This window comes from Puma concolor, chromosome B3, assembly GCF_028749965.1.
Source record: "Puma concolor isolate L17-30 chromosome B3, mPumCon1.1.hap2, whole genome shotgun sequence".
In the NCBI taxonomy this organism is placed as follows: Eukaryota; Metazoa; Chordata; class Mammalia; order Carnivora; family Felidae; genus Puma; species Puma concolor.
The window spans coordinates 5,635,750-5,657,310 of NC_141672.1; the positions used below are offsets into that span (position 1 = coordinate 5,635,750).

General features: G+C 65.1%; 1 protein-coding gene and 1 long non-coding RNA gene across 12 annotated transcripts in view; one reads left to right on the forward strand and one right to left on the reverse strand.

Annotated features, from left to right (window-relative positions):
• Positions 1-21,561, forward strand: part of BEGAIN (brain enriched guanylate kinase associated) — a 44,572-nt gene that overhangs the window by 18,100 nt on the left and 4,911 nt on the right. For 4 of the 11 annotated variants that reach the window (XM_086708797.1, XM_086708795.1, XM_086708806.1 and 1 more), the window contains exons 3-6: positions 14,781-14,870; positions 18,904-19,065; positions 19,929-19,995; positions 21,167-21,274. In XM_086708797.1, coding sequence (XP_086564923.1) covers positions 14,781-14,870; positions 18,904-19,065; positions 19,929-19,995; positions 21,167-21,274 — 427 coding nt within the window. The other 7 variants (XM_086708798.1, XM_086708802.1, XM_086708800.1 and 4 more) reach the window with 4 other exon arrangements.
• Positions 17,196-21,172, reverse strand: LOC147579703 (uncharacterized). Its single transcript, XR_015252027.1, has 2 exons — positions 20,471-21,172; positions 17,196-18,225 (listed from the first exon to the last, which is right to left on the reverse strand). It is a non-coding gene; the product is annotated as an uncharacterized LOC147579703 (long non-coding RNA).

Consider the following 21,561-nt stretch of genomic DNA (forward strand, 5'->3'; position numbering starts at 1 on the left):
AAGACCAGCTGGCAGGGGTGGGGGGGGGAGGGAGGGTCCCTTCCGTGGTTCTCTTTCTCTCCCCCTCCGTGCCCAGCCAAGGTTCTTGAGCACCCACCCCTGTGTGCTGGGCAGTGGGGACAGAGACATGGCCCAGCCGGGTTGGGGACGCAGGTGGGCAGGTGAGTCAAGTGGACAGGTGAGCCACCTGGGCAGTGGTGCCTGACACGCTAAGGGCATCAGGCATGGCTTTGCCAGATGGGCCGAGGGCTTCCCCGGGCTGAGTCCCAAAGGCCAGTGGCAGTTGCCAGGGCCTGGGCCACTGGGCTTTCAGCAGAGGCGGACTTCTGGAGCTTGTGGGAATGGGGGTCCCGTGGGGCCAGGACCCAACATAGCGTCCCAGAACCGGGGAGGGTTCTACCCCCTTTCTTCTCCTCGCCCCATTAGTGTTCTCAGAGCTGCCTCAAGGGCCTTTCCAGATCCTTCCTTCCCGGCAGGTGCAGGGGCTGCCCCCGTGCGGTTCTGTCCCGCAGGTAGTGCCGGGCGTCTAGGACCAAGAGGCCCAGAGGGATGTAGGGGAAGTTGGTCAGCAGGGGTGGTAGGTCCTGGGGTCTGGAGCCTCCCAGATCCAAGTCTCTGGCCTCAGTTTTCCCATCTGTGAAGTGGATGTCCTAATCACCCCCACCTCGCAGGGCCGCTGGGAGAATGATGTGCCCCACCTGAGACGTGACCCACAGGCCAGGTGGAGGTTCATCGTGGGGCATCCAGTCCACACTGTGGTGGGTCCCCCAGGCGGGAGAAGATGCATTGGTGGTCCAACTGAAGGGGTCTTGGGGTGTCCAGAGGAATGGCCCCATGGCCCAGCCCTGTGCGCCACCCGTCCCCCGCCCCCACGCCCCTAGAGGGCAGTCTCTGTACATTGCAGGCCGGGCCTGGGGAGCCGAACTGAGCTCCTAGACGGCAGGCGCTTTGCCCCGTCCAGCGCACCCCTACCCTGGTGCCTGGGACCAAGCCTGGCTCGTGGGGGGGTCCAGGAAATATGTGACGAGTGGGCAAAAGGACGGTGTCCGTTTGACCCTCAGTGGCTCCCTTTGTGGGCAGGTGCACAGCCGGGCTCGCCTCGCCCCAGCCCCTCTGCTGACTCCCCCTGCTCACCACCCATCATGCTGAAGTCTCCCCTCCCAGGCCCAAACAAGCTGTCACACGCTCCTGCCCTTGCCTGTGCTGTTCTCTCTGCCTAGAATGAACTTTCACTGGCCTTCTTGTCCACATGACAGACTCTTTCTTCTCCCTGTCACCTTCCCTCTGGGGCTTTTGTGACGCTTTTGCCCCTCATCCCTGGGTGGGGGGTGGGGGGGAGAGTCATTCCCCTTCTGTGTACCAAGTCCTGCACTGGGGGCTGAGACCGAGTAAGACCCAGGGCCACCGTCCGGAGCAGGCAAGGACACAGCCCCATCAGCAGATCCTCCCAGGGATGCCAGGCCAGGGTCACTGACTTGGGATATCAGGGAGGGCTTCCTGGAAGCGGGGACGCTTGAGCCAAGGCTCAAAGAATGAATAGGAATTTGCAAGGAGGATAGACCAGTCAGGCCTTCCAAGAGGCGCAAAGGCCATAGAGGCCCGAGGAAGCGAGGATGTGTCCGGGCAAACAGGCGAGGGGAGGGGAATGCGGGCCGATGGAGCATCCTCCAGCGTGTCCCGGATGGGAGCCCCTTCCGGCAGAGCCTGGCTCTGACCCCTCGACTTTTCCAGCCCCAGCGCCTGCAGGGCCTGGCCCACTGCAGTGCTCCCCCAGGTCTGGCCACGTCTAATCCGGCCTCGTGTGTGCCCTGCCCTCGCTCACTTAGCTTCCCTGCCTCTGACTGCTTGAGCGACTCTTCTGGGGACACTCAACTATTTGTGGATATTAGCGAGGCCAGCCTGGCCGGCCGTGTGCAGAGCACAGCTGCTAATCCTCAAATTAATCCGCTCCTTTGCTTCTCTCCGCACAGGGTCCCCTCTGCCTTCACTCCTGCCGCGGCCACTTTGTCTGCCGCAGGCCTCTGGGCAAGCCCTCTCCTCTGCGTGGGCTCCCGTCCCCTCTGTCGTGGAGGAAAGTGGGTCAGCCGCCACAGGGCACCTGGGATGGAGAAGGTTCTCAGGAAGCCAGAGTTCTTCCCGTTATGCGTCCACCAACCCCCCGCCCCCGCCCCCGCTGGACTATTTCGAAGTTGTGAACCGTGATGAGCCGTAGAAAAAGTGATACAGATCTCTGCGGTTTGGAGATTAAGTTTAGGACGACCACCACCCAGGTCAAGAACACGAAGGCTGCCAGCCCTCCAGGGGCGCCCCGAGACCCCTCCCCCATCACGGCTCCCCCCCCCCCTTCCCCCGAGGTCCCCAGGCCCCTGGCTTTTGTGATAAGCGGCTCTTTGTTTCCTTCGTGATTTGGCCACCTAAGAGCATCCCCGACTGACATCGTTTCGTTCTGCCGGGTGGAGACCCTCACGCACATGGAGGCTTTCAGCCTATGCCTTGCAGACTGGCCTCGTTTCGCCCCAGCGTCGCGTTTGCCGGGGGGTGGCCGTGGCTGGCTGTCTCGGGTCGCGGCATTTGTGTGTGAAGCCGCTGCGGTCTGTTCATTGGCCGAGAGCACTGTGGCGTGAGCTGCTGCGGACAGTCCGGTCCAGGTGTGCTGGGGACCGCGTGTGCATGGGGGTGGGGGGGCGGGGCACGCCCCGGAGCCGAACCTCCGGAGACACAGGGCGCGCGCACGTGGTCGGGGAGGAGTCAAGGCCACACGGTGCGCGGCGCTCTCTGGTCACTGCCCGCCCTACGCGGGAGGCCCTGCGTCTCCACGGCGTCTTGGCGCTTGGCGTCGTCAGGTGGGGGGCACGGTTTCTTGGGGTGGCGCTGATCACACCTCCGCGGATCGCTGCTCGCTGGGGTTTCCTCTAACGTAAGTTGTGCGCGTGTCTTCCCATCAGAGTGTCTTACGGGGTTTGTGGGTGTCCAGCCGGCCCTTGCGGATCACGCGTGTGCAGATCACTTCCCTGCGGCCGCTCGCTTCCCGCCCGGTAGAAGGGGCCTCCGATGAACGGGAGTTCCTGCTTTTAATTCTGTTGGCGTTACGTTTTGGTTACAGCTTTTTGCACAGGGACACCCCCGTGTGCAGGCCTACACTCATTGATCCCCTCGTGTGACTTGTACTCGTTGTGGCTCTGCCCGTGCCAGACAGGGTGCTCCGCGCTGGGGATACTCTGGGGAAACACCAGCCTGACATCCTGGAGATAGAGTCAGACATCAGGTCGTGTCCGAACGTCAAACCACACTGACCTCCTCTCCCATGACTCTCCCCTCGCCGGTTTCCCTTGCAGCTACCTGGCCTCCTTGTTGTTCCTCAAACACATCAGACAGGCTCCTGCCCCGGGGCCTTTGCACAGGCCGTTCCTGTCTACCTGGAATGTCCTTCCCCAGATACTGGGGACTCCTGCCTCCCCTTCTTTCACATCTTCTTCAAATGTCACTGCGGTGGGGGCGGGGACGGCTTTCCTGACCACTCACTCCACGTATAATTTTAACCCCCCACCCTGCCCCTTCTCTGCTTTGATGTTCCCTGCCACCCTGCCCACCCCCTGACTAGCACTTTGCTTTGTTTCCTTATCTTGTTTATGATCTGTCGGCCCCCCCACCCCCTGCCCAGAATGGCAGTCCACTGCTGACCCCCAGGGCTTAGGGGTGACATGTAGTAGGTACTCAATAAATGCTTTTGAATGAGACTGTGCTGTGGCAAGCAGGGAGGAGTGGGGCAGCCAGCCATTCGCCACTCACGGTGCCCCAGAAGGGGGCCACTCCCCTTGGCACCCCAGGAAGAGCACTGGGGAGCACTTGTGCCCAGCCCTCAGGGAGTAGTGTTTTTAATTTTTTTTTTTTTTTGAGAGACAGAGAGAGACAGAACATGAGCAGGGGGAGGGGCAGAGAGAGAGGGAGACGCAGAATCCGAAGCAGGCTCCGGGCTCCGAGCTGTCAGTACAGAGCCCGATGCGGGGCTCGAACCCACGAGCCGGGAGATTGTGACCTGAGCCGAAGTCAGCCGCCCAATCGACTGAGCCACCCAGGCGCCCCAGGGAGTGTTGTTGTTGTTGTTGTTGAATTTTTAAAATTTTTAAAATTTATTTTAAAGTTTATTTATTTATTTTGAGAGAGAGCGCACAAGCTGGGGAGGGCCGGAGAGAAGGAGAGACAGAATCCCAAGCAGGCTCCATGCTATCAGCACGGAGCCTGATGCAGGGCTCGAACTCACCGAACCATGAGATGGGGACCTGAGCCGAGATCAAGGGTCGGATATTTCACCGACCGTGCCACCCAGGCTGTGAGAGCCTCTGATGGAGGAGATGGTCGGGGGGGGGGGGGGGGGGGGCTTGCTCAGAGAGGAAGCCACTCGACTGAAACGAGTGGGTGCAGACAGACGGGGCTCCTGGCCAGGGGACCAGCATGGGCAAAAGCCTGGGGGCAGGTGCGAGAGTGGCTCGTGGAGCCAGGCGCGAAGGTGGGGCACCTTCCTCACGCGGGGGCTGAGCTCTGACCTTCCTGGTGTGTTCGGCCTCCCTCCCTCCCAGCCGTGAGGGACCACAGAGCTGGAGGGCTCTGGGGAAACGGAGGCCAGAGGCAGAAAGGGACTTGTCTGGGTTTCTGGGGCCGGGAAGACCACAGCCTCCCCCAGCATCCAGACAGGGCCCAGTGGGATGAGTCCCGTCTGTGTTTGGACCAAACGGTGCAGCACCCACTCTGTGCCCCCGCCACACGTGTCCGCTCAGACAAGCAGGCTTCCTACCTCCCTTCCGGTGCCCCCTCCTCTGGGCCACACCAGCACCCTTCTTGAAGCCCAGAGCTGTGGACGCACTGCCGACAGCTCCAGGCTCCCACCGGCCCCCCCAGAAGACCCAAACTCCTGTGTGGCGCCCGGGCCCCCTTGGCACGGCTGGGCACCGCTGGGCGCCCCCCTGTTGGTCACTTGGTGGTGGCCTGTCCTGTCTCCCTCCACGTCCCCCTCAGGGACCCTTTCTCTCACCTGGGAGGCCCCACTGCCTTGGCCCTGTAGATTGTCACCGTTGATCTCATTTGCCCATCGATCGCACGCTTGACAAATATTTATTGAGCACCCACTGTTTGCTGGAGGCTGTTGTAGGCACTGGGGATACAGCAGTGACCGAAAAAACTCCTCTCGTTAGGGGGGACAGAAAGCTTGTCAAAATAAACCTCACAGTGACCAGTGCTATGGGGTCCAAACCCCCCCTCCCGCAACAGAAGGGCAGTGAGTGTGCTGGGGGTGGGGGGGTGGCAGCACGGCCTGGGAAGGGCTTCCGGGAAGGGGACACCCGGGTGAAGGCCTGCGTGGGTGAAGGGCCACCACGTGCCCGTTTGGGAGAAAGAGCTCGAGGCAGAGGGAGAGCAGGTGGGAAGGTGCCGAGGAGGGAGCTGACCCGCGGCCAGAGTGGCCGAGCACGGTGACGAGGAGGCTGGGGAGGCGAGGGGGACAGACGGGGACTCGGGGTGCGTGGGGGCTGCGGAGGGCTTGCGAGCGGAGCCACGGTGTGGTCGGGTTTAGTGTCGGGTTTAGCGAGCGGCAGGGCTGGGACGCCAGGCCGGGGGCAGGGCGGGGACCGGGAGAGTTGTGATGGCCGCCGGGAGGGGGCAGGGGCCGCGGAGGCGGGCAGAGGATTCTGGTGTATTCGGGAGGAGAGCGGACGGGGTCTCCCGATGGGTCGGAGGAGGGGTGTGAGGGAAGGGGGGCATCCAGGACAACTCCCGCCTGCTGGGCCTGAGCAAAGGTTGCAGCTGCTGTCACCAGAGACGGGGCCAGCCGCGGGGGGGAGAGCAGGTTCGGGGACGCACAGGCTGCTGTCACCCGTGGGCCTGGGGCGACCCTGCGCTTTGGGGCTGTCCTGCTTTGGGTGTGTCCTGGAGGGCGTCGCCATTCTCTGGGCAGGGTGGGCATGCAGTGGTTGCTTCTGGGGGTTGGAAGAGTGACTGGCATTGTGGTCTGGAGCCTGCCAGCTCTTGAAGAGGTTTCCCGGAGACTGGCCACCTGCTGGAACCGACTCGACGCCTCCAGGATTACTGTTGGGTTTTCTTGTCCCTTCCCTCCACAACCCCTACCGTCCACCTCTTGTCTCCTGCACCCCACCCAGCAGGCCTAGTCCCTCCCTACGTGGGGTCCTCCAAGGCTCTCTGCCGCACTTCTAAACCTGACCCTAGTGGAGGAAGACTTATGGGCTAATTCTTACTATGAGGTGAATGACTGCCTTGCTTTGCTTTCTCCCTTTGGGATTCAGGGTGCTACAAAGAGACCCTCCACGCAGACTACTCTCTCTTCTCCTGCCCTGCCCTTCTAAGTCTCCTGTCCTCACAGCACATCTGAGTCCCTGCTCCTCTGGAAGGCCTCCCTGATGAAGTATGGTTAAGAAGGTAGACTCACCTGGGCTTGAATCCCAGCTCTTTCACTTACTGGCTGTGTGGCCTTAGACAGGTTTCTGAACCTCTCCGGTCCTCAGTGTGTGCATCTGTAAAGTGGGCACAATGAGAATAGCACCTACGTTAGAAGGTTGTTTTGAGGCTGAGATTGTTACCCTGGATCTCGGCACACGGTTAACGGTCTGGTCTGGCTGTTAACTGCCTGCCCGTGCCTTAGGCGGTCTCAGCTGTCCTGTTTCACCAGCCTTCAAACCGGTGACATCATTCCCACTGTGGAGAAGAGGACCCGGCCGAGTGGAGCAGGGGAGGTGGCCGGCAGCCCTCGATTGAGTCAGGATCATGAGAGAATTTCAGAGTCGGGGGCAGGGGAGGGTGAGGGCTGGGGCTTCAGTGATGTCTGGAGGGGCCGCCCCCGAGAGGGGAGGCCATCCTGGGAGGGGTCCACTCCTGGCTCCCGTGCTTACCGGCCATTACTAGAGGGGTGCCCTTGAAAGAGGCCTTTGTCCCCAGGCCCCGATTGCTTTGTACGTTGGGCACCCCCACCCCCCACACACCCCCAGGGAGGTGCGGGTTGAGCGAGAAAAGGCCAGTAGCATGCAGTAGGTGTCTCTGGGTGATTGCGTGACCGCGGGGGGGCGGGATTTCAGGGAGAAGTTTCTAGGAGGAGGTCACCGCGGTCACAGTGCCCCTTTGAGTTTTGATTCCGGATGGGGAGACTGCAGCCCAGAAAGGTGGCCTCCTCCTGGCCCAGTGGCTGAAGTGCGCCGTCCTGGCCCCGGTCCTTCGCTTCCAGACTGGGTTTGGCCCGTGGCACCGTCTCATGTGGGTGTGAGGAGGCGCGGGGGCAGGTGGGGAGGTGAGAGTGGGGCGGGGTGGCCTGGCGGAGTTAGGGGGGCGGGGAAGGGGTGCAGGATTAGGGCCGGCCGCCCACAACCCCCGATCTGGGCCACCGAGAAGCTTCCTGCAGCCCTGATTGCCTTCTTGGGGCCCAGAAAATGGGCCCTCCCGGCGATCCGATCGCTGTGTCCGCGTGTCTGCTGCGGCGACCCAGCCGGTGGGGCAGTCAAATCAGCGCAGCGGGCGTGGGTTCCTTGGGGGGCGGCCACGAACCTGGTCATCGAAGTGCTGAGGGGCGGCGCCTTCTCACCTGGGCCCCGGGGCGGGATGCCGGGTGCCGGGAGGTTAATTTGGGAGCCCCTCGTCGGCTCTGGGGCCGACCCCATGGTCATTCGGTCCACCCGTCTCTCTAGGAAGCCCCCTGAACACTGACTCCGGGTGGAGGGTGGGTGTGGCCTTGGGGCAGGGGAGGGGTCCAGGGCCAAGGCGTGAATGGTCTTCCAGGTCTCCCAGTCTAGACGGGGAGACCGACAGAAGAGTGGACGACCAACAGTGCCCAGCTGGGTGTTAGGAAAGACCCGGAAGGCTTCTAGAGCCTTCTAGACCCACCCCTCCTGGGACAGCCTCCTCAGGGCTCCCCTTGCTGGCTCACCCGCCGGAGGGACATCCCCAGGCCCAAGCCGTCCTGCTCTGAAGTGCCTCCGGGGCTCCTGTGCCCTGAGGGAAGGGGCCGGACACTTGGCCTGCAGGTAGGGCAGTGGGCCTTCTGCCTGCTTGTCCCCGGCCACCCCCTAGCCTGTCCTTGCCCCCCGGGCTTGGGCTCTGGCCAGCTCACCTCCAGAATGTACCTTCCCCCCCCCACCCCCACCTGGCTGTTATCACCTCCGGACCTTTGAGACAGAGGCACTTGCGGGAGGCAGAGGGGTCCGCCAGGCCTCCGGCTGCCCGGCGCTCAGGTCACGTGAGGACTGCGAAGGGACAGGCGGGAGCCAGGTGGGCGTTGGTCCTGGCAGGTGGCGAGTGAGGACAGACAGCATCCCCAGGGAGCAGAGGAGGGGGAGGTACCTGGAGGGTCAAGAGAGGGTCGTTCTCAGCGTGGGAAACGTAACTCTCGGGTGCGCCGGAGAGAACGATCTGCAAGAGAGGGGGAAGGTGGCTGCTCGGGAGCCACGCCTGGAGTGGGCGGAGGGCTGCCTGGCGGGGTGTCTGGAGTAACAGGCGGGCAGCGCCGGGTGTCCGGGCAGATGCTGGTAGGTGGGCACGCCTAGTAGTGACATCTGGGGAAGTCCCCTTGGGGCGGCTCTGTTTCCTCCGCGGAGAAGGAAGCAGGGCGTCGGCTGCGAGTGGGGCGGGGGGCAGGGAGGTGCGGGGCGGTTGAGCAGAGAGGAGGGGGGTGAAGCCTTGTCCCAGGTGGGTGGGGAAGGGGGCGAACAGGGACCGTGACGAGACCCGGGTCATTCTGTGGACCGAACAGAGAGCGAGGCTGGTCACCCAGATGTGTGATTTCCTCCTATCCGTGGGGGAGGGGGCCCCCGACCCGGTTGGGGTCTGGCCCTCACGCTCGCTCGTACCGGGAAGGGAGAGACGGGGAGGGGACGTGGAGGGTGGCGCGCGGGGACGAAGTGGGCGAGGGGCTGCGGGAAGCGGGGAGTGGGTGGAGGGGGGGCGTCCCGGTGGTGAGCTGCGTGTCGGCAAGTGGGGTGTCCCGGTGGGTGTGGGAGCTGGGCCGGGGCCTCCGTCCCTGCGCCTGAAGCTCAGGCCTCCCACAGTGTCCCCCCACCCCCCACCATTGTCACAGCTAGGGTTGGTTTTGCACTTCCGCATGCCGGCCGCGTTTCCCGCCGCCGACAGTCCCCTGTCCCAGCCTGCCTCGCCTCCCGAGGCCCACTGCCCTCTGTCCGCTGCCTCTCCATAGGCCCCCGTGGCTGGAAGGGGCCGACGGAGCCCCACACTGGGCATCGGGAGGCCTGGGTTTGGCCTACCGTGTGACACTTCCGGTCAGGTGGCCACTCCGGGCTGGGTGCTTTGTTTACAACCCAGGTCTGACGAGGACCGGTGTGGACGGCAGTGGCCGTGGTGTGCACAGAGTGGGGACTGAGGGGTTGCTGAGGACTGCTAGCCAGCCCTACACAGGCTCCCAGAGCCCTGCTGTTTATCTCTGTTCCTCTCCGGGGGCCGGAGGCCTCAGGCTTTCTCCCAGTGGGCCTTTCCAGAAAGGGCTCTGTCCCGAGACACGGGCACCCCCAGCACGTGGCCGTCAGGCCTTGCGTTGCACCTGCCCTGCACCAGCTCTGGGACCCTGAGGAGGAGGGGCAGACACAGCCCCGGGACCCCCACAGCACCCCCTGCCCCGTGAGGCTGAGAACAGGATAGCGAAGAGGGCTTCTGACCCGGTGTCCAAGAGGCCTTCCTGGAGGAGGTGAATAGACTGAACCAAACAGCGGGGAGGGGATGTGCTAGGCAGGAGGGGCAGCGTACGCAAAGGCTCAGGAGTGACCCTGAAGCTGCTCCGTGCACTTGCCCGGGTCACCCCGCCGTGCCCCAGCCCTGGGCACACCTGGGTCTGCCCAGCCGCGTGGGTTCACCAGGCCGCACTGCCGGCTCCCGGCACGTGGCTCTGCCTTGGCAGAGAGAGCGGGAGGCGGGAGCAGGGCTGCGGCCACCTGATAAGGTGAGGAGGGCCGAAGCGTTCCTGCCGTGTCTCCGACTCCGGGCAGGAGAGGGCATTGGAACAGCCATGTCACCAGGGCCCACGGGGAAGCAGAGAGGATGGCTGGTTCCACTAGATGACCTCCGTCAAGGGGCCGCCAACAGAGGGTAGGACTGGGCAGGTTTTGAGTTCCAGGAGTCTCTACGCCTCCCTCCTGGCCGGGGGCCCCCAGCTCGGCGCTGTGACAATCCCCTCCCCCAGAACATACGCATCGGCACACACACACGCACCTGCGCATATGACCTTCCCCGGGACTTTTGCACAACAGCTTGGTGGCCGTGGTGACAGCCTGGCCTAAGGTCCCCACCTCCATGCACGTGGTGCTGCTGGTGTCCTTGCTGCAGGGGTCGGCTGAGGGCCCTGCTGGGCGGTCACAGAGTCACAAGAGTCACAGAGCAGTCCCGGCCAGTGCCTGAGCTCTTTTCCTCCGGGGAGAGACTCAAGGACCCCAGAGGAGGCTAGATGGCCCCGCCCCACGGGGCTCCAGGCCCACCCACCTCCTTTGGCCCCACTCAGGTCGCCTCGCCTCTTGGCCTCCAACTCCCGCTTCCCTCAGGCCGGCCATGGTCAGCCCTCACGGGCCCTGATGGGGGGACGGCTGCGCCCAGTCGTGACCGCACTGTAGCAGAGGTGGTTCGATGAAAAATACAAAGTTCTGCAGTTTGCATTAAAAGCTGTCATCTCAACATTGGGGAAAGAACAGTTGACCTGGCATTGAACCCCAGCAGGGCTGTGTGACCTCAGAGGTACCCCGTGCCTTGATTTTCATGAATCTGTTTCCCCGTCTGTAAAATGGGCAGAGTGCGCACCTCCCTTACAGTCTGTGGGGTGGCCTGGGACTAGATGCGCGCACCTGGGGCAGGGCGGGCCCCCGGGAGGCTCTGGGGGTGCTGGCTGATCTGGCCAGGGTGGGCTCCCCCTAGGACGGGGAGGGTGGAATTGGCAAGGCGACCATCGAGGTCAAGAGGAACAGAGGAAAGGCTCTTCTGTGACAGGCAGAAAAGTGGTGGCCGCTGAACACGGCACGGGCTGCGGCACATGAGGGTCTCCGAGGTGGGAGAGGGGACACGGGGTCCCGTAGGGATCATCTCTGGCTTCTCCCGTGGAAGGCGTGTGCACAAAGCCTCCTTCGGGGACTCGCCCCGGTGTCCACGTGGGACACCCACATCCCGCGGGTCCCAAGGAGCCGCCCCGGAGTCCGTGCGGGACATCCCGAGTTTCACACGGGGGTCCCAAGGAGCCGACGGGAGGCCTCTCTGGGAAAGGGCAAGCAAGGGAGGCTAGTCCCGCACAGTAGCAGACAGGTACCCGGGTCGCTGCCCCCTTGGGAACCAGGCAGAGCGGGGAGGGCAGGCTGTCCCGGGGCGCAGGGGCCTGAGGCAGAGGAGGGGTGGGCCTGGAAAGAGCTGGGAGAGAATGTCTCTGGCTGAGGGACCAGCAAGGACCAAGGCCCTGAGGCAGGCAGGGAGGGCTTAGGCCGATGCTTGGCCAAGGTGAGCCGGGGGCCGGGCAGTGGTGACTCGGGGGGCGCGGGGCCGGGACCTGGGGCGCGCGATCATGGGGGAGTTTGACCAGAGGCGACACGTGGTATAGCCAGGTCTCCTGATGAGCCATCTGGCTGCTGGGGGGAGGTGGGAACACAGGGGCACGGGCGGAGCGGGAGCCCCAGGCACCACCGCTTGGTGACACGCAGGAAGCCGACTCAGCCCCTGTGACGCCCGAGACGGGCGCTTGGCCACGACCGATCCCTGCCCCGGGGCCAGCTGGGGCGGCCGGGGTGTCGGGGTCCCCGCCACCAGGCCCTGGGTATGGAGGAGTTAAACCAGAGCGGGAGGGAGTCAGCGTGATCCTGGCAGAGGGGACACGGGGACAAAGTCACCAAGATGAGAAGCTGCCTACAGCATGTGAACTGCTTGGTGCTGCTGGAGCGTGACTGCTGGGTGGGGCCTGAGCTCTCCGAGCCCAGAAGACAGGCTGTCCTGGTGGGGAGGGGGAGGGCGTGCCGCGGGGACACGGGGACCCAAAGGCTCATGGCAGCCGGGAGCTGGCAAGGCCGTGACTCACGCAGCCGAGGCGCATCCTCCATCAACCTCCCGCCCGGCCCCACCTGCCCACCATAGGCCTCGGCCCACCAGGGACGGGTGTCACCGGCCCACCACGGCGTACCTGACCGCGTAACCTTGTCAGCGCCGCGGAGCAGGGAAGGGTTTTCTCCTGGCACCCCAGGGCTCCCGGAGCTCTTGTGCCCCTCCCCCCATGCCCAGCGCGGCCCACGGTGCCATAGACATCAAGGGGAACAGAGAGGGCAAAGAGCCCGGGCCGGGGCCCCAGGCGGCCCTGAGTGATAGAGGAGGGGCAATCTGAGCCTGACGGGGACGGGCGAGGAAAGAGAGGGAAGCTTCATGGAGAAGGAACCAAGAAAGGCTTCCCAGCAGAGGCGGCATTTGAACAGAGCCCCACAAGAAAATGAAGGGGATCTGGGGACTCAGGGAAGGGAAGCAAGGACGTTCCCGGGGACAGCTGCCGGGACTGTAGGCGTGAGGGTGGCCACATCTGGGGGAACCCGACAGGAATGGAGAGGAGGAAGGGCCTGGTGTGCGGGGCTCAGGTGTGGCCAGACACGGCCCTGGCCCCCTTCCTCCCCCTCCCTCCACCCTGGACCAGGTCAGAGGCAGACACGGGTGCCCGCAGCCATCCGCATCTGTGCGGTGGGGGTGATGGCGGCGTCCCTCCCAGACTGAGACGAGGCGGGCAGAGCTGGCCCGGCCACCCTTCGCCACCGGCTCCCCGAGCCAGCCGCTCCCTGGGAGAGCAGGCAGCCATCGCTAACGTCCTGCCCTTCCCAGCTGCCCCCGCCCAGGGTCCAGGCTGCCCCCCAGGCCCATCTCGTCTTGAGAGACACACAGGGGCAGGGGCAGCTGTACCCCACGTGAGGACACCCGCAGCCCCGAGGGGAGCCCAGGATCGGCAAGGCAGGTCGGCTCCGGCAGCCGGGGCCAACTCTCTGTCCGTCTGTCGGCCCGGCGGTCTTCTGCCAGCGAGGCTGGGAAGGTGGCCTCGTGTGCCCAGCTAGGGGTGACACCGTGTCTGGTCATCCCTGGGGCCGAGGCTCTGCCGTGCGGGCTCCCGCCGGGGGCAGTCACTGGCCCCGTTGACAGCCGGCGGCCGGCCAGGAGAGCCGAGTGGGAGACAGCTAATGGCCTCTTCCGCCGTCTCTCCTTGGCAGGCCCGTGGGCAGGGACGGCCATCCTGCCGCGGGCCCGGCGCCCCGCTCCCCACTGCTGTTCTTTTGCACGGGTGCCCAGGAGGGGTGGCGGCCCCAGGAGAGGCCAGCGGGGGCTGTTTATCTCACCCACGGCCCAGACTGGCTGTGCCGTCTTGGGAGACCTGCTTAGCCTCTCTGGACTCCCATTTTCCCAACGGCAGACCGGCGGTTTCTGGATGCTCCCCGGGGCGCTGGCCCGTCCTGCCCTGCTCTGCTCACTCAGCAGCATGGGGGTCGTTGGCGAAGGGCAGAGGCTGGGGCTGGAATTGCAGGGTCCCGTCCACCCAGAGACCAAGCCAGTGCCCTGCCCGCCGCCCCTCCTCCGCAGCTCAGGAGACGGGGCCAAGGGCAGCCCATCTTACAGATGAGGAAACGGGGGCTCAAGGAAGCGGTGACCGGTGCGCAGAGCACAGCCCAGGGCCGCGAGCTTCCCCCCACGCGTCCACCTCAGCCCATCAAGTCAGCGCTTAAAACCTTTTTTTCGGGGGGGGGGGGGCGGTTTGCAAAATTTTATCCTTAGTAAATTCTTTTCTGCTTTTTCATCCTCACCATAGGAAAGGTGACAAAATGGGAAAATATAGAAGAAAATTTTCAAATTACCCAGAATCCCACCACCCACCTGTAACACCGTTAACATGTCTTTCCCTACCTTGCTTTCTGTGGATATCGGTATACAGATATTTTTAAATGGGATTATACTGCACATTCCCTTAACCCCCGTGTCTCTAAGCATTTTTTTGGAGCCTGATTTCTGGGGCTGCTTCCTATGATCAGATGTCCGCTTTGGCTCTGGGGCCCGCAAGGCCACCAGGGCGTCCCTGGAGAGACTGCACTGGGGGGAGGCTCCCAAGCAGCCTTGGCGGGGGCTCTGATGACTCTCCAGTGGCCCCCAGCCGGGTGCTACCCCAGCAGGGCCAGGCAGACCTGGGTCCCCCCCTCTCACACCCACCCAGCGGATTCTGTTCCCCTCCAGTCCCCCCACTGCCAGATCGAGACAGGCCACGGGCAGAGTGGGGTGACAAGGGGTCCCAGGGAGGGTGAGGTGGGCCCTGCCCTGGACCCCTAACTTCTGCCGGGTCCCTCAGCCTCTGAGATGCGCCTCCCCTGTCCACACACGAGCCCATCGCAGTGTCCCAGCAGCGACGGGCATCACACTGTCCCTCCCCTGTCCTTGCCTCCTAGGGTCTCCAACCAGTGGGTCCTGCCAGATGGGAGCCCAGAGCGGTAGGGCCCCTGCCCCCCCCACGACTCTCCTCTGAAGCTGAGACCTTGAGGCAGGCTTGCAGACGGGGACCCTGCCACTGGCGGCACACGGTGCCACCGCCGAGCTCAGGCAGCCCAGGGGCCGGCAGTTACGCGGGCTGGGCGCCCCACGCTGGTTCCCGCACCCCTGCCCTGACACCTTGCTGCCAATAAGGAGCGTTCCTGTCCGGTGTGGGCGGGGGCGGGCTCCACATCTCTCTGTGTCTGTGCCCACGGTGGGCCTGGCGTGGCCCCCGCCCCTGCGCTGAGCGGCTCTGTCCTCTTCGCCTACAGGCTGCGCAGCCCCTGGGTGCCCTCGTGCCTCGGGCAGCCCCGCATCCTGCAGGGCCGACTGGCCAGGTCCTCGCCCTCGCTCTGGGACAGGTAACATACCTGTTGTCTCCCCGGTTCCTTGGTGTCTCCGCGTCTGTCCCCAGATGTCCCTCCTGTGTCTGCGTCCACCCGCCCGAGACAGAAGGGGAACGCGCACATCCTCACCACACCATCCCGTGCCACCCATCTCAGAGGCGAGGCCTTCGACGCCCCCCCACCCCACACCCCCTGCCCCAGCCAAGGGCTCTGTCCTTGGGCTCAAGTCTCCCCCGAGGGTCCAGGAGGGCTCCTGGTGGAAGGCAGGCCGGGACTGCGCCGCGGAGGCGGCCTGCCCCGAGCACCCCCGTCATTCCTCCCTGAGAGGCCAGAAAGCACTCCCAGGGGCTTCCCGTGGGCCGGGAGGAAGCAGGAGCCCCCCACTCAGCCACCCACACCCCCACGTCCTGATTTAATTCACCAACTTGCAGGTCAAAGCGAGGGGGCCTCGCCAGGCTCCAGTCTGAGTAGGGTTTCCTGAGCTCCCAACCTGGGAGGGGTGGCCCTTCCCTGGGGGGCATGGCACTGGCTGGTCTGATCACAAAGGACTTCCACACCCTCCCTGTGCACCTGCTACGGGGCTGCTTCCAGATGCCAGGGCCCCCTAAGCCAGCTTCGTGCTCAGGGGGAAGCAGGGGCTACTGAACCCCGGGGCCCCGAGCAACCCCCCAGATTCCCAGTAGCCTGGAAGCCGCGCACCCACATGGTACTCGCCTCTGGCATCTGATGACCCGGGGTAGCACACGGACCACAGGGACAGCCCGAGCGCCCCCTGGGTGGGTGCACACATCCCTGTTTTACAGCCACAGAGACTGAGGCGGAGGGCAGGCAGGGCCCGGGTCAGTGTCCTGGGAGAGGAAGGCAGTGGAACCACCCAGGTGGCCGCAGACCGGGGACGCCCGGCCCGGCACCTTTCTGGACCAGGCTGAGGAGGGGACGTGTCCAAAGCTTCTGAGTCGCTGATCACCGGGACTTGGGTGACCAGCTGTGAGGGGCAAGGGGCAAGGAGGGGTCACTGTGGCTTCTCGGGAGTCTGACTGGGGACTGAGGGTGGCTATGCCCTTCTTGGGGGTGGGGAACACGGAGGGCAGGGAGGGTCAGCATTGAACGCACTGTGCGTGAGGTGGGCCACGGGGCGGAGAGGCCGGTGGACGGCTGGATGCGGGGGGCGGGGGAGCCCCCCATGTGGCCTGGCAGGGAGGAAATTCAGCCGGAGAGGTGCAGGAAGGGGCTGGGTGCCGACCAGTGCCCTGACCGTCAGCCCGGGCAAAGCCAAGTTGTCTGCAGACTCAACAGAGCCAGAGTGGCAGAGATGGGGGGAGGCGTGGTGGCCCCGGTGGCGGGCCTGGGCGTCTGCTGTGACTTCGGGGTCAGAGGTGTGTCCGGGGGCAAGGAGGGGCGGGAGCCAGGGGCCGGGGCGCTGGGGGACCCGGGCTTGGCCAGGGTAGGGCTCAGGGACGGGTGAGGGTCGGTGGGACAGAGCCGCCCCCGCATGTCCGGAAGGCCAGCGGGGGCCAAGGGGGAGGTGAGGCTCGAGCGGGCCAGCTCGGTGAAGGGCTTGTCTGCTGAGGGGGAGGCCTTGGGCGGGGACCCGCGTCACAGCCCTGTCATGCGCTCGCCTCGTCGAGGAACCTGTTCCGTGTTCGCTGTGTGCCCCCCTCCAGACCGTAGGCTCTGCGGGGTGGGGACGTTTGTCCTACTCGCTGCTTCGAGGGGCCAGGAGCGGGGCGGGGCGGGGCCGGAGGGGGAAGGAAAGAGGTTCTGGTAGGGGTGCACGTGTGGCTGGGTCACATCAGGAGTGGGCAATCTGCGTGACGGCAGGGTTCGTGCTGTGGCGGCAGGCGGGTGGCCACGGTGAGGGAGGGACGGTCACTGGCTCTGGGCGGCGGGGACGGGTGGCCGCCGAGGTGGACACGAGAGTGGATGGCAATGCTCCCACCTCTTCCCGAGGGTGCAGACCCCACCTGTACCCTGCGACAGAGGGGTGGGCAGATCGGCAGTCCCCCTGCAGGACAGCTGATTGCAGGGGCTACTGCCCCACCCCCTCCCCGGACACTGTGCCTGCAGGGGGCCCGGATGACATGGGAGAGTCCCCAGAGAGCCCGCCACCCCACTGGGGAGAAAGGCTGGGGCAGGGGTTGAGGACAATCTGGGATCTGCAGCTGCAGGGTGCTCGGGGTGGTGCAGGCAGGCGTGCTGCCTGGAGGAGGTGGCTAGACTTGCGTGGGCAGCCGTGGGCACTGTGCCTCAGGGCTCTCTCCTTGACTGACTGTCCGCAGCCTCCCTAGAGATTGACCCCTGTGAGGGCCTGCCCCACCCTCCACTGAGGTTCTCAACACATAGGCAACTCTTTATTTTTATTTATTTAAAGAATTCGACCTGGGCAGGGATCCAGGAACGTTTCATCAAGATTTGCTGGGCGTGCGCCTGTGGTAACGTGAATGGCTTCGTACACGGGGCCCCGAGGCTGAAGGAGGAAGCCTCCTGCCTGCCCCCAGTTCCCCTCACTCCGATGTGGGTCTCAGAGGTCGGGGGAACACAGGCTCTTGCCCAAGGTTCCACCGCACACCCGGGCAGGGTCAGAGTTCCCAAGCCCGGGCACAGTCCAGGTTTCCAGGGTGACGTCCGGGGACTCCCTCCCAGGCCCGCGCAGCGGCCTGGAGCGGGCACTGCTCTTCCCGGGCAAACCGTGGGCCCGCTCGGCACCCGCCTCAGACCTGGGCACCTCTCTGGGCAGAATTTAAGATGGGGGCAGTCCCCTCTTTCCAGGGGGCAGCTGAGGCCTGAACGGAAGGATAGCGGGCAGCCTGGGGGGCGGGGACCAGCAGCAAGTCTGTGTGCCCGCAGACCCCCACCCATGCCGTGATGCCAGGCGGGCCTGCCCCTCTACGGGCTGCACCGCCCCGGGCTTCCTTGTCACTGAAGTCCAAGGGGGTGACAGGGGAAAGCGCATGCCCAGAGCACCGAACAGCGCTGGGGTCCCAGCTCGGCCGGTGGGGGACTCCCAGCAGAACGCACCCCGCCCCCCGCAGCCCCTTTGCCTGCAGGAAAGCAGCCCTCTTGGCCCCACTATTAACGCTGAGGCCTTTTCCCCAGCTGCCCGCATCCGTGTGCCCAGCCTGTAAAGGGAAGCGTGCACCAGGTCGGCGTGTGTTCAGGAGTACCTACCGGCTCTGGAGCTGGGAGGCTGCCCACAGGAGGGTGTGGCCCCTGCCCCCGTGGAGCTCACGGCCACGCCCCACACTTCCCCCTCCTGCCTTTTGCCCAACTGTAGAGTGGACGGCATGCGGTCCGTGGGCGATCCTCCCGCGTCTCCGTTTCCTGGGGCTGGGGGCTCAGTGTCCTGGCGTCCTGGGGGAGCCCACGAAGTCTGTGGAGAAAACAGAGCCTCAAGAGCTGGGGCCGAGGCTCTGGGAGGCTTCCCGGAGGAAGGGGGACCTGGGGCAGGCCAGGGCTTTGCAGACTGTCCGCCGCCGTGTGCAGCTAGCTGGCCACTGTGGCGGAGGCTGCCTGGGCACGGGGCTCACGGCCCCATCCTCTCCCAGACCTAGAGGTCACACAGCCAATTTGGGGTAGGGAGGCCCGGTCTACGGGGTGGCACTTCCGCCGCGGGACCTCAGAGCTTCCCCACCCGGCGCTGTGGAGGCGCAGAAGCGGGGTGGGGGGGAGAGACCTTACAAGCTGTGCCGTCCAGGGGTCGGCTCGGAGTCAGAGAGCCTCGGGGGCCCGGTGAGCGCTCCTCAAACCAGGGTCCTTTAGCCGCCCCAAACACTCTCCAGGTTCGGGGGCCTGCGTCTCTCCTCCAGGGTGACTGCGCCAGGGATTTACTTACTTGCGGCCGAGGGCCAGACCGCGTCTCTGGCCCCCGAGGGGCCGCCCGCCGCCCGGGAAAGGGTCCGAGGCGTGCGCGCGCGCCTGCGCGCGCACTCGCGTGTGTTAAGCGGCCGGGCGCGCACGGTGCGCCCCCACGGCGCCGCGGCTGGCCCGCTCGGGCTCCGTTTCCCGCGCTCAGCGCCGCGGCCCGGCCCGCCGCCGCGTGTCGTTGCAGCGCGCTGCAGGAGCAGAAGGGCGAGCTGCGCAAGCGGCTGTCCTACACCACGCACAAGCTCGAGAAGCTCGAGACCGAGTTCGACTCCACGCGCCACTACCTGGAGATCGAGCTGCGGCGCGCGCAGGAAGAGCTCGAGAAGGTCACGGAGAAGCTGCGCAGGTACGGGGGGCGGGGCCGGGCGCGCGGGGCGGGGCCCCGGGATCGGCCGCCAGAGGAGCCCCGCCCCCTCCTGAGCTGTGGACCCCGTTCGCAGATGTGGAGGCCGAGGCTCAGTCCCGCTTCGTGCCCAGCGCAGCCGAGTCAGGCGGGACGTGACCCTGGGTCTAGCTACTGCCAGGACAGGCCCTTCCCAGGCGCCCCTTCATCCTCTGTTCATTCCTTCTCATGTATTCTCGGTGGGGCAGCAGCATGGCACACGCAGCCATCTCCAGACCCCTCCTGGCCCACCGGGGCCCTGGCCACCATCCCCTGGGTCTCTGACAGGAAAAGGACGTGAACCAGTGTTTAGGGACCGTTGCGTTGAGTGGCAGTAGGGAACACACGGAGCCCCTGATTCCCACCCAGCAGCGGCTTCTGCCCTCCCCGTCCTCCAGGGGGAGCCGTGTTTTAGCCACCGTGTGTCTCTAGCGCTCCGTCTAGGGCCCATGGAGTGGCCAGCCGTCAGCCTCTTCCCTGCTAACCTGCTGTTGAATGTAAATCCCTTAGCCAGGCTTGCAAGAATCGTGTTTAAATGTGAGTACTGGCTCCGAGCAAGGACCGGACAAAGTCACTTGTGAGTACAGGCCTTCCCTTCTCATCTGCAGGGGGTCCTTGACCCTGGCCCAGGAAAGGCCTCTACAAGCTAGCTCTAATCAGATGCCTTTTGCTTCGTGGAGAGGAGCAAGTAGCCCAGGGTGGGACCAGTGGGTGGGCTCCGGGGGCCCGCGTCCAGCCCGGCCCTGCTCAGCAGGCTGTGTGGCTGTAAGGGGGTCACGGGAGAGTCAGGCCTGGCACCGCGGTGACCCCACTGTCTCCTGTTCCAGGATTCAGAGCAATTACATGGCGCTGCAGCGGATCAACCAGGAGCTAGAGGACAAGCTGTACCGCATGGTGAGGCCGCCACCCCCGCACTCCCATCCCGGAGCCCTGGTGGTGTGCCCACCGGCCTAGCTGCCTGTGCCCTTGCGTGTGCGGGAGCTGGGTCACAGGCCTGGTTTCCTGGCCTGCCCCTCCCCACCGCGGGGGCTGGGTCGGTCGCGCCCCTCTCTGCAGTGAATGGGGGCGGACGGGGGGGGGGAGGTGCTCTCAGGACTAGCAAGTCACGGGGTTCCCAGCTGCCCCCTGAGCCTTCACGGCACATTGCAAGTACCCGACCCGGAGGTGTGAAGTAGGGCTGTGGGACGGAGGACGTGCGCCGTGGATGTTGACCCTGCTTTAAGGGTCAGCCCGGAGGCCCAGACCTGGGGGAGCAGAAGGATGTTGGAGCCCGACTGTACCCTCATGGGGACGCCCCGTCTTCCTGTGAGGAATAAATGAGACAGTGTCTGGCCCCAGCACGGGCAGAGACCCTCCTGGAAACACTCACAGCCACCGCAGGCAGCCCCCCGAAGTGCTGCAGCTTCTGTATGTTGATCTGGCTGTCGAGATCCGTTAGGAGCTGGGACGGTGGTGGAGGCCTCCGGGTCTGGCGGGGCCGGCGTCAGGGAGGGGCCAGCCCGGTTCTGGCATCTCCCCTCCCTCAGATAGGAGCTTCCTCTCTTTCTAGTCTGGTCACGAGCTCGTTTTCTTTCTGAAAGTCACAAATGGGTGTTGAGCACCTGCCTGTCGTAGACTGCCGGCAGAGTGGGGACGGGCAGACCTGGAGGCTGGGCCAGCCCTGCTCGGGGCCCTGGACAAGGGCCTTTGCCCTTCTGAGCCTCAGTTGGAGGCTGAAACTGGATGGGTTCGAGGAGAGGAGGGCAGGGACGGGGGCCAGGCTCTGTGCAGAGTGCAAGCCATCCTCCCCACGGGCTCCTGGGAAGCAGGGCGTTGCTGTCCCCTTGGCAGGATGAGCAAGAGACCCAGGGAGGCAGTGACTTGCCCGGGGCCGTCTGGCTTGTCGGTGAGGCAGCGCGGGTGGACTCGAACCTGCTGCTCTGTGTTCTTACCCCCACCTTCCTTGGCCTTGCAAACACCTCATCGTTATTTACTGCAAGAGGGCACCCGAGAGGTCTAGGGGCTTGAGGCTCAGGCCTTGGCTGGCCGCCGACCGGCTCCTTCCCCCACCCTCCGCTCGCCCCAGGGCCAGCACTATGAGGAAGAGAAGCGAGCGCTGAGCCACGAGATTGTTGCCCTCAACAGCCACCTGCTGGAGGCCAAGGTGACCATCGACAAGCTGTCGGAGGACAACGTGAGTGTCGGGCCACTGTGACTCTGGGGGCCCAGGCCCCGGTGCTGTGGCCTCCAGGCTTGAGGGGCTGGCACCTGGGCGGAGGGGGAAGGACGGGCTGCCTCGCCAGACACCCACTGCCTGGAGGGTATCCGGGAAGACCCTCCTCCGCGGGAAGGAAACAGGGCTTGTGGTAGCGACCCCTGGGCCATAGTATCCCATTCGAGGCGGCGCTGCCTGACCCCAAGTTTGGGGCGCGCTCACTCAGGACTCCTGCCCCGGCCGGCCCCAGTGGGCATCAGAGCCAT